Source organism: Chaetodon auriga, chromosome 8, assembly GCF_051107435.1.
Source record: "Chaetodon auriga isolate fChaAug3 chromosome 8, fChaAug3.hap1, whole genome shotgun sequence".
NCBI lineage: Eukaryota > Metazoa > Chordata > Actinopteri > Chaetodontiformes > Chaetodontidae > Chaetodon > Chaetodon auriga.
In genome coordinates this window covers 14,209,687-14,226,762 of record NC_135081.1, presented here as the reverse complement: position 1 = coordinate 14,226,762, position 17,076 = coordinate 14,209,687, and the positions used below count along the sequence as shown (strand labels likewise).

The 17,076-nt window shown below is 42.8% G+C and overlaps 1 protein-coding gene and 1 long non-coding RNA gene across 4 annotated transcripts; both read left to right on the top strand.

Annotated features, from left to right (window-relative positions):
• Nucleotides 1–4,241: 4,241 nt before the first annotated feature.
• On the top strand, nucleotides 4,242–7,160 carry LOC143324051 (uncharacterized). Its single transcript, XR_013077430.1, has 2 exons — nucleotides 4,242–4,454; nucleotides 4,982–7,160. It is a non-coding gene; the product is annotated as an uncharacterized LOC143324051 (long non-coding RNA).
• A 647-nt stretch (nucleotides 7,161–7,807) lies between these two features.
• Nucleotides 7,808–15,495, top strand: LOC143324852 (uncharacterized). 3 transcript variants are annotated; one of them, XM_076737615.1, is made up of 3 exons: nucleotides 8,276–8,538; nucleotides 9,815–9,940; nucleotides 10,608–15,495. In XM_076737615.1, exons 2-3 carry the CDS (start codon nucleotides 9,824–9,826, stop codon nucleotides 14,163–14,165), a joined length of 3,675 nt encoding a protein of 1,224 aa, XP_076593730.1. In that variant the 5' UTR covers nucleotides 8,276–8,538; nucleotides 9,815–9,823; the 3' UTR covers nucleotides 14,166–15,495. The 3 variants fall into 3 exon arrangements, with proteins under 3 accessions (XP_076593731.1, XP_076593730.1, XP_076593732.1); XM_076737616.1 differs by lacking the exons at nucleotides 8,276–8,538; nucleotides 9,815–9,940 and adding an exon at nucleotides 7,808–7,873; XM_076737617.1 differs by lacking the exon at nucleotides 9,815–9,940.
• Nucleotides 15,496–17,076: the final 1,581 nt, after the last annotated feature.

Here is a 17,076-nt window from a genome sequence, read left to right as displayed (position 1 = left end):
AAATGCACAAGTGCCAGGGCCAAGGGTCAGCCGTCCCTCTGCAGGTCAATCCCTCCATTCAGAAAATGCTTGTACTAAGATCAAACAGTAAAGTTGAAACGGATGCAGAGGTTAAAGCTGGGTCTCAAATCTGCAAGAGTGTTGCTGTGGGCACTGAGGTGACTGGTCATATCAAGGTAGAGGTCACCTCTTCCAATTCAGAGCAGTCTGCAGCTTCGCAGTTGGCCTGGTCTCAAGCAGCAAAAAGCTTCTCACCTCTCTACCCAAATACTTCCACAATGGAGAAGCACAAGGATGCCTCTCTGTGTGGGTTTTCGCTGCAGCAAGGAGAAGAAAACAGTAGCTGGGATTCAGCAGTAGTTGATAATGAAGACAGTAATGAAGGACAGTGGACAATGCCCTTGGATGATGAAATGGAGGTGCTTAGCTCTCTAGAGAAAGCTGGTAATGGAAGTGAGGTAAAGAAATCTGTGTCAGTCGAACATGCTGAGACAGCACCCCCTAGCCTGCGCTATTTTGTCAGAGATGGTGTAAAACGCTACCCTTGTAACAGGTGTCAGAAAACATACAGTCGGCCATCTACTTTGAGGCGCCATCTACGGCTGTGTGGGTTTAGGCCACGTGGACCTGGGACTATAGCACAGAGTGGTAGTCAGGGTGCCACTCCACTGAATGCCAACAATATGAAACCAATGTTTCCTTGCTTTGCCTGTGGGAAGACCTTTAACCGCAAAGATAACATGATGGCTCACAGAAAGAAGTGTCAGTTGCAACAGACTGTGACAGATGTGGATAGAGGGCCTGCACAACAGAGTATGTCAGGCAATGCAGCAGACTCTCAAAACCAGGAGGATGATGGAGGCAACTGGGGTATCATGTCACTTCCTTCCGTACTTCCAAGGAGGGTGACATGTGAGTGCGGGGTCGGATTTACATCTCCAAGGCTTCTCCTGGAGCATCTGCAGAAGCATGCACAAGAATCCTACACGTGCCCAACTTGTGGAGAAACTGTTAACTCCTGGGCAGACTATGAAGTTCATCTGCAAATCCACATGCATCCTCATCACCAGCTGCTGACAGGACTACAGCCACAACGATCACAACCTCTACTACTTCGATTTCAGCAACAGCGACCTCAGCAGCAGCAGCCATCTCAGTCAGTGCATCAGCATCCACAAAAGCATACTGTCAAAACAGAGCAGCTTCAAAATTCCACAAAAAAACAACAACGGATTGTATGCATACGATGTGGCAACACTTTTGCCACTCGTTGTTCCCTTCGAAGGCACATATCCTGGAATCGCTGCAAAGGTGGACGGGCTATAAATCCACCCACAAACCCACCCAGAACCTATCACTGTTCACATTGTAACTCTGACTTCCCAAACTCAATCAGTCTTTTATTTCACCAGAGGAGTGGAGCTTGCAAGCCCGCCATCAAGCCTGTGCGTTGCCCTGTTTGTCTTCGCTGGTTTGGCACTGTGGACGGTTTACAGAAACACCTGCTCACTCACAAACAATCTGAATCATATCGCTGTGACGTCTGCCAGGGTACATACCCAAACCTTAAGTCACTCAAAAACCATCGCAGGAGGATTCATCGCATCATGGCTGGAGACACTAAGCCAAAAACACAAGAACAGCTGACATCTTAATGACACTTCAGTTTTTCTGAAAAATGTCTAACATAGACGTGGTGCATTTAAGAGCAAATTTCTATATTTGCCAGTTGTAATTTACTTGTTGAGTTATTTTGACATTGTACAGCCATTGAAGGTGGTGGGGGGGTGTGTTGTTTTTTTAAAGCAGCTCTGAGAGTGTGTTAGAGTAGCTTATCACTGTTTTACAAAAAAAGGCTTTGATATCCTGTACATTTTAGTTTTATCAAGGTAATCCCTTTATTGCAAATCCTCATTAGCCTGTAAGTGTTCCGGAGTATTTGGTAATCAAATTTTTATCACAGAGGTTGTTGTGATGTAGCTTGTTGTTTCTGTTGTCAATAAACATACCGGTATGTGAAACATGTACATCATTCTGCATGATATGGGATCTAATATCTTAAAGGCTTGAAGGCAAAAAGTGCAGGATTAACACATGATTATGTTATTTTAAACTTTGTGTAAAGAGCCTGTTTTAAAATGACAATCATAATAACAATGGAATCACAGTTGACCCAGGGTGATCGCACTCAAACGTAAGTGGATGACTGCAGCCAAGCCTGGAATAGCTCTTTTTACAGCTATTGATGTGTCATGTTCTGGCTTTTGCTCACCGAAACTATCCAGACAACCAATAACCCTGCTTTGCGAGACTTTTTTTATGTAATAGAAATGTCTCATCCACTGTCATGAGAGACAAGAAAATATTATAGATATAATATGAAAGAATGTGTTAGACACAAGTCCAAACTGAAAGTGCTAGGGAATCAAGGATCTAAGACATCAATCATTGTTGGGCCTTTATTGTGGTATGAATGTAAGAATCAATAACTGGGGGTCTTTTGTCGCCCCATTAGATGACCCATTGGGGAGCTCCAGTTAAGGCTTACTTTGTGTCACCTGGTTTGTGCTTGTCTATGAATATTATGGAGTATTCAAGTAAGGCTTAGTGTCAACTGATATGTCTTTAAAGTGGATCCTTTTGGATCAAAATTTTTAGTTTGTACCTTTGTTAAACAAATACACCGTTAAGTGATTTTCAGTCAGTCATGGGTCCAAGTTGAACGCAAATCAACAGTAACTGTCCATTTTAGCCTCAGATATGTCTATTGTTTTTTCATATTTTTTTTTAGATTTAGATTGAATAGAAAACATTTGTTTAGTTTTTTTAACCTTGATGAGAGATGAGATGGAATACTTACACGCAAGACTGTTGTTGATTTTTAAGTAAGATGCTAATGTGTAAAATGTATCATAACTGAAATGAAAATTCCAGAAATGAGATACATGCTATACTAAATTTGATAATATCAGTTAGGCAGAGAAACCCAGGAATAGTCACTGCCTACTTGATGTACGCTTGTAAGGAGGAATACTACCAAGAGTTTGTTCAATGTAGAAAAACTGCTCTGGTAGGAAAATCAGTGACTGGATCATACGAATGGATTCATTGAGTGATTTCCACATACCCTTTGGGAACTGACTGAAATGTAACTGTGTGACCTAGAAAAGTTGTAGTTCTTAAGTGTTCATTTAGTAGGCCGATGAGAAATATGATATGATCAACAAATACCAGTATGAGTTTTGATTTTTTACATTGACAGACAGACAGAAATCAGAATCAGGCTTACTGCCTTAAGTAAGCAAATGTTCACAGTATAAAGAATATGTGCAGTGTGCAAAGAATAATCCAGAATTGTATATTCATGCAACCTAATGAGTCAGATGTGGAGATTTTAAGTAAATGTCACATGCAGTGTCCATGGGACAGGGTTGGGTCAGTGGGGGTCCGGTGCTTTGTTGATGAGGCCAGCTGAGGTTGGAAAGACACTGTTCTTGTGATGAGAGGTTTTGGTTCTGATGGACCACTACTTCATGCTGGAGGAGAGTGTTTCAAGGGAGTCCGGTGGGAGGGGGTTGGCCATAATCTCCCTGCTCCCCTCGGGGTCTTGGAGGCGTACACGTCGTGGCAGATTGCAGTCAATCACCCTCTCAGCAGAGCGAATGATTCGCTGCAGTCTGTCCTTGTCCTTGGCAGTGGCAGCAGTGTACCAGATGGTGATGGTGGAGTAGACGTGCAGCATAACTGACTGGTTGAACAGTAACAGTCCTGTTTGCTCTCTCAAGGTCAAGATGCACAGTGTGCCAAAGTGTTTTGCTGCACCTGAAGGCTCAGAGTGCTCAAGGTCCACTTAGTCATTTGTTGAGAAGCTTTCAGCTGCAACACACAGCAGACTGACTTCAGACTGTTTTGCTTTCGAGGTCAAGACTGAACTTGAAAGTCAACTGGACCGAGTCCTCAAAATGGCCAGAATCACATCAAGGTTTTGTGCATTTCCATAAAAACTGAGCAGAGGACTGCTCCAGAACAAGTGAGGAAGGTTTGAGATTGTTTCGTCAACTGCTGTTTACCAAGGCCATCATTGCACTGACGAGCTCGTGCTACTGTTACTTATTTGTGTTTGTGTAAAATTCACCCACCACACATCCCGCACTAACAACATCACGGTTGCATGAGGAACTCCAGTCGATAGATGTCAGTATAAGTACTGAAACCTTGATGCTTGTGGGTCGATGCGCGCCATCCGTAGAAGAAGAGGGTGGAGGGTCTTTCCTCCGGTTTTTTTGGTGTGGCTAATGGCCTAACACTTAACGTTAACGACTCGTCCTGCAAAACACCGGCAAGTTAGTCCCATTCTGAATGTCTCACATAACGACAGTCGGCAGGCTGTCTGCGGTGTGTCGTCAGGACATACCAGGACATTGACACAGCAGTGCTTTGATTTTCATGTGAAGGTAAGACAACGTTATTGTTCATTACTAGATTAAGCTAACGTTAGCATGGTGGGGTTGTAGCAAGAGGAGCGCGCCTTCGTCAAAATAATGTTAGAAATTGTAAAACACGAGTAACCAATGTATTTTTTCCAAACATCAAGTTTCATCAAAAAAATTGTGTAACGTTAATAAATAAGCCAGTGTATTATTTGGGTGAGCGACTCCACAGTGTGTTGTTTACAGCCTTTTGGGTGTAAGGTAAGAAATAATGTAGTAAAGAGTTCACTAGCACGTCTCAGAAGTTTGAAATTGCTTTTAGTGAGAAGCAAATAGCATTAAAATCGCAAAGGATGCTTTCAAGGATTTTGAAAAATGACGCCTGCGTATCGTATTATGCAGTTCGTTGATTGTGTGTAGATGTTAGCATAGCTAGCTCGCCTGAGTCAGTATCATTTGTCGATAAACAAGGACGTAAAACTGCTTTGCATGTTTTGCCATGTCATATGTGTTCTCCGTATTATTGCATTGACTCCAACGCCTATCTCCAGCAGGAAATATGCTTTACGGGGCTCCACATCATCAGTGAACACATCCAGACCAAGCCTGACCATGGAGGCAAAGAGGCAGAGTGCTATGGCGGATGGCTTCGGCAGAGACTTGATGAATGCTGGTCGGTTTTGCTTCAGCTGTGAGCAGATATTTGCAAATCGACAATGCCTAGAGGAACATGCATGTGCTGCTGCGAGTTTCATCTGCTCTTGTGGGACAGAGTTTGCTGAATACAGAGACATGCTGGAGCACAGCACAACACATGAACCGGGACACCAAGTGCTTGACCACGAAACGATAAGGAAGCGCCGAATTGAGAAGCGCATAGAAGAGGAGAAGCAGCTGAAAAGACTACAGACCGGTGAGGTTGTCTGGAAGGCTCCTAAATCGGACAGTGTGCCATCAGTTTCTTTGCCAGCGAAGCCCATGCTGCAAGTACCCATTTCAGCCGCTCGCATGCCACAGGTTCCCATTCAGTCTGCACGGATTTCACAAGTGCCTGAGTTGTACCCTCCTGCGTCACAAGCATCCTTTCTCCCAAATCCTGTTTCCTCTACAATAGACATGAAGAATATATTTGCAGGTGTAGGTGCACCAACAGTGGATCTTTGGACACTTTACCAGCCAGTTGTGTTGTTGCAAACTGTGCGCAAATTTAACAAGAAAAAGCCTTACATTTGTGGTAAATGTGGGCAGTGTTTCATGACAAAGACCTCTCTCATATTCCACCACAGCACTCATGTTACAGATAAAATTTCGGGCTGTATAGGATGTGGGCTGCTGTTGTCCAGCAAGAAGTTAGTGCCTCGCTACCACGTTTGTAACTCAACCAACAATCCTACTAAATTCAGACTCATTACTGCTAGACCACTGAGGCCAAATCAAGCTGGTACAGGCAGGGGTTGGGATCCATGTGCTGGGGGGCGTCAGGGCACTTCCCCTCTGCATTTGAAACGCCAGAATCTCAGTCCAGCCAGTAAATGCATTCAGGCACCTCACATCACTTCGACGCCGCATTTGAAAAATATGAATATCAGAACATACAACCAAAGCAATCAGGGGCTTCGCGTCACTCCATCCCCGCAGCTGAAGAGTCAAAATCCCAGTGCATCCAATCTGTACATCACTGTCCCCCCTCCAATGAAGAACCAGAGTGCAAATCCTGGTGCTAATAAAAGCAGTCACAGGTTTCCTGTCACTCCCTCCAACCCATTGAAGATCTCCATAAACTCTACATCAGGTGTATCGAGCAAACCAATGAAGACATCCTCTGCATCAAATGGGTTCACATGCAGAGTCTGTCATATTCCTTTTGAAACTGCTCAGCTGCTTCAGAGGCACAAGTGTATCAAAGCACAGGAGTTTATGGCACAGCATGTGCGTGGCGGCAAGCAGCATTACAAACTAAAAAAGATGACACCAGTGGTAAGCCCAAATCCTGTTCAGATGAATGGTGAAAGAAAACTGGGGATTCCAGCTTCTGGTAACTTCAAGAAAAGTCAAGTCATGGCTGTTGATCTGACTAAAGGGCAAGCGGCAGTTCCTTTGAATGGGAAAACTGTGGATATAGACAAAGACTGTTACATTGTTGAAAGTGGACCAGACAAACCTGCTGAGATGATTTACCAAGTGACCTCATCTGTCCCCATTAAGACTTGACAAAACTAGAGAGGCACATCCAGTTCGCATGTCACATTTTATCTTGATTATGGACCAAGTGCTTAAAGACAGCAGTCTGAACAACATCTGCTTGTTTAAGTTAATGGCACAGGAATGTAATGCTTCCTGGCTTTCTCCAGACTACAGTCAAATATAAAAACGTGTGAGATGAATAGTGACAACGAATGCTCTTAATTATGCTGCATTTCTTTTCAGTAAACAGTCCAATATTGACTTCCTAAGAGTCTAAATTTGGTGTCCTTACAATGTTTATAACATGTAAATGAATTAAATTTATTATTGAAATGTATGTGCATGGTATACCCATGTTGAGTGGGATAACCAGGTACTGTATCATAGTTTTTTTTTGTTTGTTTGTTGTTTTTTAAAACATGTTAGTATGACCAGAATGTGTTGTGAGACTGTGGGAGTTGACCACAATATCTTTTGTGTTCTTTCCAGCTTTGTCAGACTTTAAGAATACAGTATATGTTGTATTAAACTATATTTTCAAACTCACTGTGTGTGTATTAAGTATGGTGCCTAACATGCACAGGGAATACAAGTATATAATTAAGTGATAATTGAAACCTAAAACAGAAATGGAAATTAAAAAAAGTACATTTGGTTAAGATGAGAAAGGAGGTGTGGCCTTTCAGATCTATTACATACTGGCATGTAATGGTGGCAGGAAAATGAAGCATGAATGATCAGCTTTTTATTTGTACTCTTTCACAAATACCATTTAAACAGGTATTCCTCAACAGTGCTCAGTGTATCTTTATACTTTGTTTCTGTATTTTTATGCTTGTCTTGATCTGGTGCCTCGTTTCTTGATTTTACATGTGCTTATCCTCAGTTTCTGATCATCTGAGCTCCTTATCCGCAGTGATGTATTCACGGTTGTGTGTCTTGTGGTCTCATCTCCAGCAGAGGGAGCCATTTCAAAGTAAAAACAAGGCGCCGCTGTTCGTCCACTGATGATGAGGTAGATATCCATGGCTAATATCCAAAAGTGGATGAGGCTTTCAGGCGCTGCTTGTATGCTTGTGCAGCTGATTTTACTTATTTCATTTAATTGTTTGTGAGCGGTTCCAAACTTGCGTTTATGCATATCAGATTTATTTCAATCAACAGTTCCATTAACCTGTTACAGACGGGACACAATTAAGAGACGTACCTTTGTAAAGCACATGCTCAGTGACACCAAAGCGTTGTGGATGCTCTTGACGGTAAGATGTGCGAAAGGGATTTCATTTGTTTGCATCGGATTATTTTGCATCCAAGAATGCAGAGCTGTTTTTCGCAGTTGTGTGCTGGGAACACGAGCGTATACGTTGTTATTTTGCTTGAGTTGGACAAAGAGCTGGGTCTGTGCAGAAGGAATCGTGGATACCAGCTCTGTATGCTTGCAGTCCCATATCTGCTACACTTGTGTGTTCATCGAAAACCAGGCACCTTGTGGTAGCAGAAACAACGACTTATTATGGCCGGTTGGATGTGTGCAGAAGAGGCCCTGATTCACCCTGAAGCCAACATCGGCAGAACCAGATCGAGTGCCACAAGTGAAGTCACTCTTCGAAAAACAAGCTGCGTTTCCCAAACTTCCCACAGCACCTGAAGTAACCGCTCTTTACGCTCGGCGAGACTGACACTTTTTGGGGTCGCTTTGTGCCTGGATATCGAGGGGCACACGGCTGCAAACTGCTCTGAAAAGAAGAGAAAGTCAGGTCCACAGTCACAGCTCAGCTCCCAGACCAGTACACGTTTCTACAAAGTGCTGAACAGATACGCAACGACTGGGAATATGTTAGCTTTAAGCTAGTCAGGACTAGCTAGTTGAGCAGCGATCAGTGCATGGCTACGCAGAGACCAGTCTTGACTCTCTCCCACGCAGGCAAGCAGTTTGTGTTTACTACCACACGTCACATTTGGTAATGGGCGCTGAGAAATGCTATCCAGAAGTGTTTTTAACTATACACAAAGGTAGATGTGCTGACAGTGCCGCTTATTGTTAGGTTCGTGTGGCCTGTAGCGTTAACGAACCGGAGCTAGCTATCTGGCCTACCGAAGGATAACGCCTACATTGTTAGTCACGCTGCTGGTAGCTTTTAATAATAACTTATTGCCGAATGCTGGAGCTGCGTCGTCCCTCATAAGTGTTTGAAATACACGTTAAATTGCCATTTAGGACGCAGTTATGTGTCATCGGGTTTGTGTTTGAGCTTAAGTAATCACAATCAAAAGCCATTTGCTCCTGCGTGCATCAGAAAGACTCCCATCAGCTGAAATGAGATGAAAGGCGATCTGACATTAGCAATCACTGTGTGTCGAGACAAACCCATGTAGAACTGGACTGAACTGTCTGAGATTTAGTAAGTCAGATACATACATCTAGTGCTACACAACCTGTCTACTGAGTCTTGGCATTGTGTTTGTTCTCCAGGTTCAGAAATGGTAAAACGGCGTCTGAGTCATTGTATCGTATGATCTGTAATGATCAGAGGTGGAGAAAAAGTCTAGAAATGCTTCATTTAAGGAAAAGAAGCAGTGTTACAATGTGAAACTGCTCCATTACGAGTTATACTGAAGCCAAATTTACCAAAATAGTGGCTGTTTTGCTCTTTTACTCAAATACTGTATATTCTAACTGTTATTATTCATTATATTATCACATCATCACTGATGATTTAACATAAAAGCAGCGTTTTGATGACAGTTGTGCAGGTTATGTCCTAATGATGCATCATTTATATGATGCTCTTGTTTTTTAGGAAAATGCTAAACTGCTAACTGTAATTCATGTAAGAGTAGTGCTGTGAAAAGTATAATATCTCTGTCTGAAACATAGTTAAGGACTAGGTAACATGAAGTGGGATTACTCAAAGTACCAAGTACCTAAGGACCATGGTTAAGTAGAGTTCTTGAGTAAATGAGTTACTTTCCTCCACCAAAGGACTCTTTTAACTCAAGATTTTGCTATGAAATCCATCTCAAATTGTGGTGCATGGCTGCCTTTCTGGACAGGTGTTGATGAGGAAATTGCAGTTTTCTCCTTGATGTGAGAAACTTTGAAGTCTGGCAAAGCAACGCATGTTAACTGAGCATACATTTGCTGTAAGTTTACACGTTGCCTTTGAGTTACGACCTCCTTGTCACTGTTTAATCCACAGAATCTTGACATGGGGAGTAAAATGTCCTTCAGCAGGGGAAGCAGTGACCAAAATACAGTCTCTGAGCTAACTTCTGTGGCATCGCATCCTCACAATTCCGTTCATGCCCCTTTGGACTGCAAGCAGGTAGACAGTGAGAAAGAAAAATAGTCATTCCACCCCAAAAGATATGCTGTCTATTACAGTATACAGCACAGTTTCTGGAGTAGCTTGCTAATGGATTGCATGGATGCATTTTCAGTGTTAAAACCTTTATACCTGAGGGCTCATTTGTGGACTTTCATTGCAGTGTTTTTTGTTTTCTTTTGTTTTTTGTTATGTTTTTGAGCATGTAGTGTATATTTCATCTTGATTATTTAAGTATGCAGTGGAAATGCGGTAAATCACTGTTATGTTTCTGTCTGTTCTATGGTATCCAAATGAAGGGGGGACCATCCCTAAAGGTTGGAAATAAACTTAGAATAAGATTGATTATATTTTGAGATATATATTTGTCAAGCTATGTAACTTTCCAATTTTCCCTGTACATCTATGTTTGTATGAATTTTCATTAGTGTTTGGTTTCCTACTGCACATATGACTGTTGTAGGATTTAACTGCATACGGTCTAGATACCACAGAACTGGTCTTAATACCATACAACAAATTGTAAATGCATTGACTGACCCTTTGTTGTTGGCCTGTGCCTTTATTTGTGTGTGTGTGTGTGTGTGTGTGTGTGTGTGCGCGCGCGTGCGCAGCAATAACATCATTTTCATTTGTGACAAATGGTGTTTTTTTTTCCCCTCCACAGACACCTGAAGACAAGAGATGCAATGAGGAAGACCTGGACTGCAGGTGGGGAGAGGAAATGAAGGCAACAGAAGTAACTCAACCTGCGCCTGAATCTCACTCCTCAGGTCACACGGAGTCTGGTGGCCTTGTTAACTCTGAAAAAGTAGGCGGAACAAATTGTCAAGACAGTGAGCGCACATCACCACAGGCAGGGATGGAAGCCAAATCTCAAATGACATCTGCAAGCGTGTGCAGCTCTACGACGGACAGTCATGGACAGCCTGTGGAGGTCCGCAGAAAACGTGGGCGTCCTCGTAAAATTAAACCGCTGTTGACTGAAAACAAAAAAGATCCAGAACCCGCTTGTCTTGATGCAGTTCAGCATAAGGAGATCAGCACAACAATACCTTTGCCAAAATGCTTAGAGAACCACACCACCAACAGTGATGGTGTACCTAACGGTCCCTTAATCAATAATTCACCTCATAATGATGTGTCTGTGCCTCATATTGTCTCTGATGGTAAAGCAGGAGATGGTGTTCCTGTGCTGCCAAAGAGAAAAAGAGGAAGACCAAGAAAAACAGAAATTGCAGCTTTTAAAACTATGGTTGCTAAGTCTGCTGCTGCCAGTGCTCGTGCTGCTTCTGCTAATGCTAATAATGTAAGCGGTCCTGCGCGGAGATTAAGGAGTAGAGGGGAACAGCACCCATCCACACAGGATGGGAACACTGTGTCTGATAGTAAAGTAGAACCCAAGCAAGCTGAAATGACACCTGCAGCAAGTATGAATACATTGGACTTTCAAGGTATTAAAAGAAGAGGAAGAAGAAGGGCTAAACCAGCTGATCAGCAAGTTCCAGCTAAAGTGTCCAGACTGGATGATTCCCAGGAGGCCTTGTCACTGTTGAGCAATGACACAGGCTGTGAGGAGAGAGTGGAGACGGATAAGCAGGCAGAACTAAACCCTGACAAACAGGAGACTGGGACGGATTGTAAGGGCGATCAACTCTCCCCGCAGTCTGGAGAGGTACAAGAGCAGCAGACAGAACTAAAGGAAGATGCATTACCACAAAGAAAAATGCATTTCCAGCCAGCGCCTGAGCCTGAAATGACTCCTTCAGAGAGTTTGAACAGTGTAAATTTGGTAAACCCTACTCAGAGTGATGACACTAAAATAAAGCCATCAGATGACACGAATGGCAGCAAGGAGTCTCCATCAACAAGCAGCCTTGAATCTCCAAAGAATGCAGATCTGCAGAATACAGAGCCATCTGGCACAGATACTGTCACATCCTCTGAACAACCACCTGAACCTGTTGGGGTCCTCCCTGCTGTGAAAGCTGAGAATATAGAGGTGGAGATAGATGTGAATCCTGTGTCAGAGCCAAATAATCATACATCTCTTCAATGCAATGCCAGCACCACAGTTAGGTCTGAGGGTCCAAACAGGCAGCAACAGGTTTTCAGGCGCAAGAGAGGAGGGAAGAGGAGGAGGAGAATAAGTAATCTTTTGATGCAGAGACCACATCATGTGGAGGGCCATGAAGGCGGCGATGACGTTCAGCAAAAAACAGAGAGTGGTGACATGGCGGAGGGCAACTCAAATGACAATATAAATGTCATCTACACTAAAAAAGGGGCTAAAACTCTGTTGAAATGTGGTTACTGCGGTCACATATTTAAATTTTTGTCTCAGTTCATCATCCATCAACGCATTCATACAGGAGAAAGACCTTTCAAATGCCCTGAGTGTGGAAAAGGTTTTAGCAAGAACTCAAACTTAAATCTTCATCTCAAGACGCACAGAAAGAGTAACATGTATAAAAAGTGCCCATTTTGCAAGATCAAATTCTCTTGCTCGGAGTATGCCTCTCATATGAAGATGCATGCACATGTGCTGGACCAGGACTCTGACAACAAATCTGAAAAATGCAGCGGAGAGAACGACCATGAAAACGGTCCTGGACTCAATAGATCGGTTTCCCCTGAAAAGAGAGAAAGGAAAGAGTGCCAGTACTGTGGTAAAACATTCCGCTTTCAGTCCGCCCTCATAAGACACGTGCGTGTCCACACCGGAGAGAAGCCTTATAAATGCGATATATGTGGCAAAGCTTTCGGTCAGGCATACTTCCTCCGTGTTCATGAGCTGACGCACTGGTCTGTGAAGCGTTACAACTGTACACGCTGCGAAAAATCATTCACTCATTATAGCAATGCAAAAAATCACACTTGTAAACCTTCGGCAAGCGGTGAAGAGTTACAAGTCAACAGACGTGTGAAGCCTTCACTAACGTACACGTGCCACATCTGCAAGAATGTTTTTGACCATCTGCAGGAGTTCAACAGCCACATGAGAGCCCACACCGGTGCGAAGCTTTATCGCTGCTTGTATTGTGACAAGCTGTTTGGTGTGCTGTCTGAATTTAACTCCCATCGCAGTCAATGCAGAGGAGAGCGGAACGCCTCCAGCTCTGCCATAAAAGAGGAAGAGACGATGTCGTTGATACAGTACACTGTGCCTGCACTTAGATGTTCGTCAAGACAGAACTCAGCGACTCCGCTCACAGCTGCAAATTGCGAAACCCAGAAAAAGCCATCACAGAGCAGCCGCAAGAAAAGCATTGCTAACTTAAAGAAACCGTTCCAGTCGACTGTCATACCGGCTCACCCTCTCTCACACCTCGTGTCAAAGTTAAACAACCTAGATAACCGGTCAGACCCCAGGAAGTATTTATGTCCGAGCTGTGGGCGGCTGTTCAGACACATGGGCAGACTCCGAGCCCACATGCTCACTCATGCCTCCGGTCAGAGTTACACCTGCACCTGTTGTGGTAAGACTCTAGAAAACTGGAAAAAACTGTGGCATCATCAGAGAATCCACCGACAAAGACGAGGCCGCTTCACGTGTCCTCAGTGTGGGCAAGGTTTTCGGTTTGTGGAGCCATACAAGAAACACATGAGCGAGCACCCAGAGTTCCAGTGGGTTCAGGTCAGGCCCAAGAAAGTGTTTCTGCCTTATCAGTGTGAGCAGTGTAGATGCAGATTTAGGACTCTAGATTTGCTGTTCAGTCACCAGCTTTGCCATTCCTCCATGCAAGACGTGCACAAGGACACAGATTTCGATTTGTCCATAGATGATCATACGACACAGTCTAACAAGAAAATGTTCGGCCCTCCCATAAGTAAACATATGGCAACATTGCATCCAGAACCTGAGGGAAACAGCTCTTGTCTGAGTCCCTTATCCAGATATCCAGACCCAGTTCCGCCAGAGTCACCTCCAGCACCCAGGATTTCCTATGTCCAAAATCAGGGTCTTGATTTGGGTAAAACCTCTCATCGTCCAGACCACACACATTCCATCCAAGATAGAGAAACCGGTCATAGCATAGATGAAAATACACTTGGAAAACCCATTACTCATTTGAGAACTGTGAAACAACACGTCACCCAAAATGCTAGTGTATCAAATGAAGGGTCTTCAGATGGTGTGAAGTGTGCTGTGTGTGGCAGTGCATATGCTGCCATTTCAGACCTTTATCACCATTATTTGCAGCATGCAAGAGGCCAGGTGTAATAACAAAAATGAAGATTCGGGGCCGCTTCTGTATGTACATCAGCTTTTTTACATTTTGAAACACGGGGAGAGGAAAAGGAAGAAGCTGTCGAACACATGGAAAAGTTGGGGGAGCTGAAATGCATCAAACAGGATTTGGAAGATTTGTTTACAGTCACATGTTCAACCAATCGCGCCTGTCACAGCAGACAAAATAATAGGGACACCCTTTGTTTTCATGAAGTTCAGAAGGCAACTTCAGGTAGAAGCCACAAACCTTTCTTTGGTTTCTACAGTTAAATTTAGAAATTTGAGACGGGTAGATTGTGCCAAAGGAGGCTGCAACTCAGTGTCACAAAGACGCAGTGTATTAATGAGTCAGAAGCAGCCCTGGGACAATGTAATCAGCTATTCGATGACATAAGCATTGGGAACAGAAATCATACTGTATGCAAACAACTGATTATTGAAGAGTTTGATTTTATAAATATTTATGCAAGTGAAATAACCACTGAAACATTTTGAGCTCTCCTTCGCCCTCATTGCCCTGCACCCTCCTGGACTTCTTATGTGCATTTTAACTTGAAAGGGTCCCCTGCACATGGAGCACAGGACAAAGTCACCAACTGATCAGAGAGTTTGAAGAATCCACTCTGTTGCTGTGAAAAGTTCATTTGGCAGAACTGACGAAGACCTTGTTCATGCAGATTTTTCACTCAGATTTCATAACGTGTCTTGTCAGTGAATAGTATGACCAATTAATTGAATAGTAGCTGTATAGTTTTACTCATTTTAGACATTGTCACCTCATCTTGGTACATGCATTGACCACTGTGAATTTAATATGAAATGTGTGTTTCAAATCATGCAGGTCGTTTCTTGACTCATACACGTGAACGTGAAACTTTCACTCAAAATGTTTCAGAGGAGGTGTTCCACTGACTTCAGATCTGTTTTGTTCTTCTCTCCAACGAGGACATGTATCAGCGTTTTGTATTTAAGATTTTAAAGTGAACATCAGGTTTTCTCTTTCACGTTTGTCAAAGGGTTTGCTCTTTTTGTGGACTTGTAATATGGCTGACAGCAAATGGATTTTCTAAAAAAAAAAAAAAAATGCTGACAAACGCACATTCCACACCTGAAAGTGGAACAGGAGTGTTGTTGAACAGCCACTAGCACTTCATGTTTTTGGAAAAGTACATTTTCATGCTTCAGCGCTAGGCTTGATTTTGGAGGAATCATGAAAAAATAACATTTGGAAAGATGTTTCCCACCTGGATGTCCTGCTCTGTTGTACATGATCTTACGCTATAGTTTGTCTTAAAACTAATAAAAGTCACTTTTGTATGGATTTGTGATCATGTCTGTCATTTTAATATGTGCACACTTAAGAGATAAACATCCTTACATTAACATCTAGAAATACTTCTTATGATGATGTGATTCTTTTAGTATTGATTAACAAGGAAAGTAATGTGTGGATAAACATACTGAATCCTGGCTGACGTGCTCTAAAAATCAGTTTTGGGGTTTGCTGGTCAAAAGTGATGAGTTTGAGTACAACATGTCGAGCTCTGCCAAGAAGTCAACGAGTTGAGGTATCTTTGATTTTTCTGTTTATTATTGTGATGTACAACCCTCTGTACTACAGCATCTGACAGAAAGCAGCTTTGGCTGGAGGACATGGTGTTGTGAATCCAGGAGTTGTAAATGCAGACCTTGACATAGGGATGAAGGTCTTCATGGTGGTTGTTATCTGAGCCTCAGTGTCCACTCAGATGCACTGCAGGCCCTTTTAAACTCACTCTGCCCCTCTGCTAGAAGAAGAATCAGAGGGACAATCCCCTTTATTGGTTAAAGGATTGGTTAAATGCATCATGCCCAACACGCCATGCACTGGTGAAATTTAACTTCCGCCTTTAACCCATCCTGGTCGTCCTTCCTCCGCGGCAGACCAGGAGCGGTGGGCTGCCATCCAACCGGCGCCCGGGGACCCAGTTCCTTGTGTCACCATTGGTCAGGTGGTGATCTTCTTGCATGGTTTTAGTGGGGGTATATTTTTATGGAGGATACCCCAAGTGAACACGGGGAGAACATGCACACACAACTCCACACAGAAAGGCCTTTTTCCTCAAGCAGCAGGCACCGAAGGCATGGTGGAGGACACACCCCCGGTGCCCACAGCGAGAATCGAACCCGGGACCTTCCTGCGACAGTGTTGCCACCGTGCCACCGTGCAGGACACGTATGACTACTTTGATGAGATCCAACATATGAATGAGGTGAGTTTCAGTCCCACCACTGGCCACGTACACTGAGATTGTGAAAGCTATGTTCTTGATTTGTTTGAAATTATTGTTTGAAAGAAAGACGCACTGCCTTCCAGGGTGAAAAAAATATTATACTTAGAGTTTTTGAAGAACTACTAAGTATACTTTGTGCTTATAAATTGTACTCAAATCCTTGAGTATCACTTCAGTGTACTTAGTGTGTAAATAACTAGCTTTTTACAGACTTCAAGTGAACTGAAATACACCAGTGAAAATCATGATTCATGAGCATTCAATACACACTCACAGTACAAATGTATTTTATTACCAGTGTGCTGGAAATATAAATAAATATACTTTAAAATGAAGTGAAATTAAATTCCACTTTAATTAAGCATGCTAATGGTGTTTTACAAAGGACTTGAAAATAAGTATACTTTTCTTAAGTACACTTTATAACTATTAAAATATTTGTAGTTTAGTACACTTTTAACAAGTACTTTGAAATACTGCTTAAAGTATTGCAGAATTAGTGTTTTTATTTTTAATAACTTTAAGAAGAACTTAAAGACATCAATTAGAGGTCCACTTTTTCAAAGCATATGTCAAAAATACTTTAAATCAAGCTCAAAAAATGAAAATGTGCTGGTAATGTTTCTTCT

What these genes read in the sequence shown, in the direction of transcription:
- LOC143324852 (XM_076737615.1), top strand. Translation starts at nt 9,824, where the DNA reads ATGGGGAGTAAAATGTCCTTCAGCAGGGGAAGCAGTGACCAAAATACA. An exon ending in CCCCTTTGGACTGCAAGCAG is followed by an intron (nt 9,941 to 10,607) that starts GTAGACAGTGAG and finishes TCCCCTCCACAG; the next exon opens with ACACCTGAAGACAAGAGATG.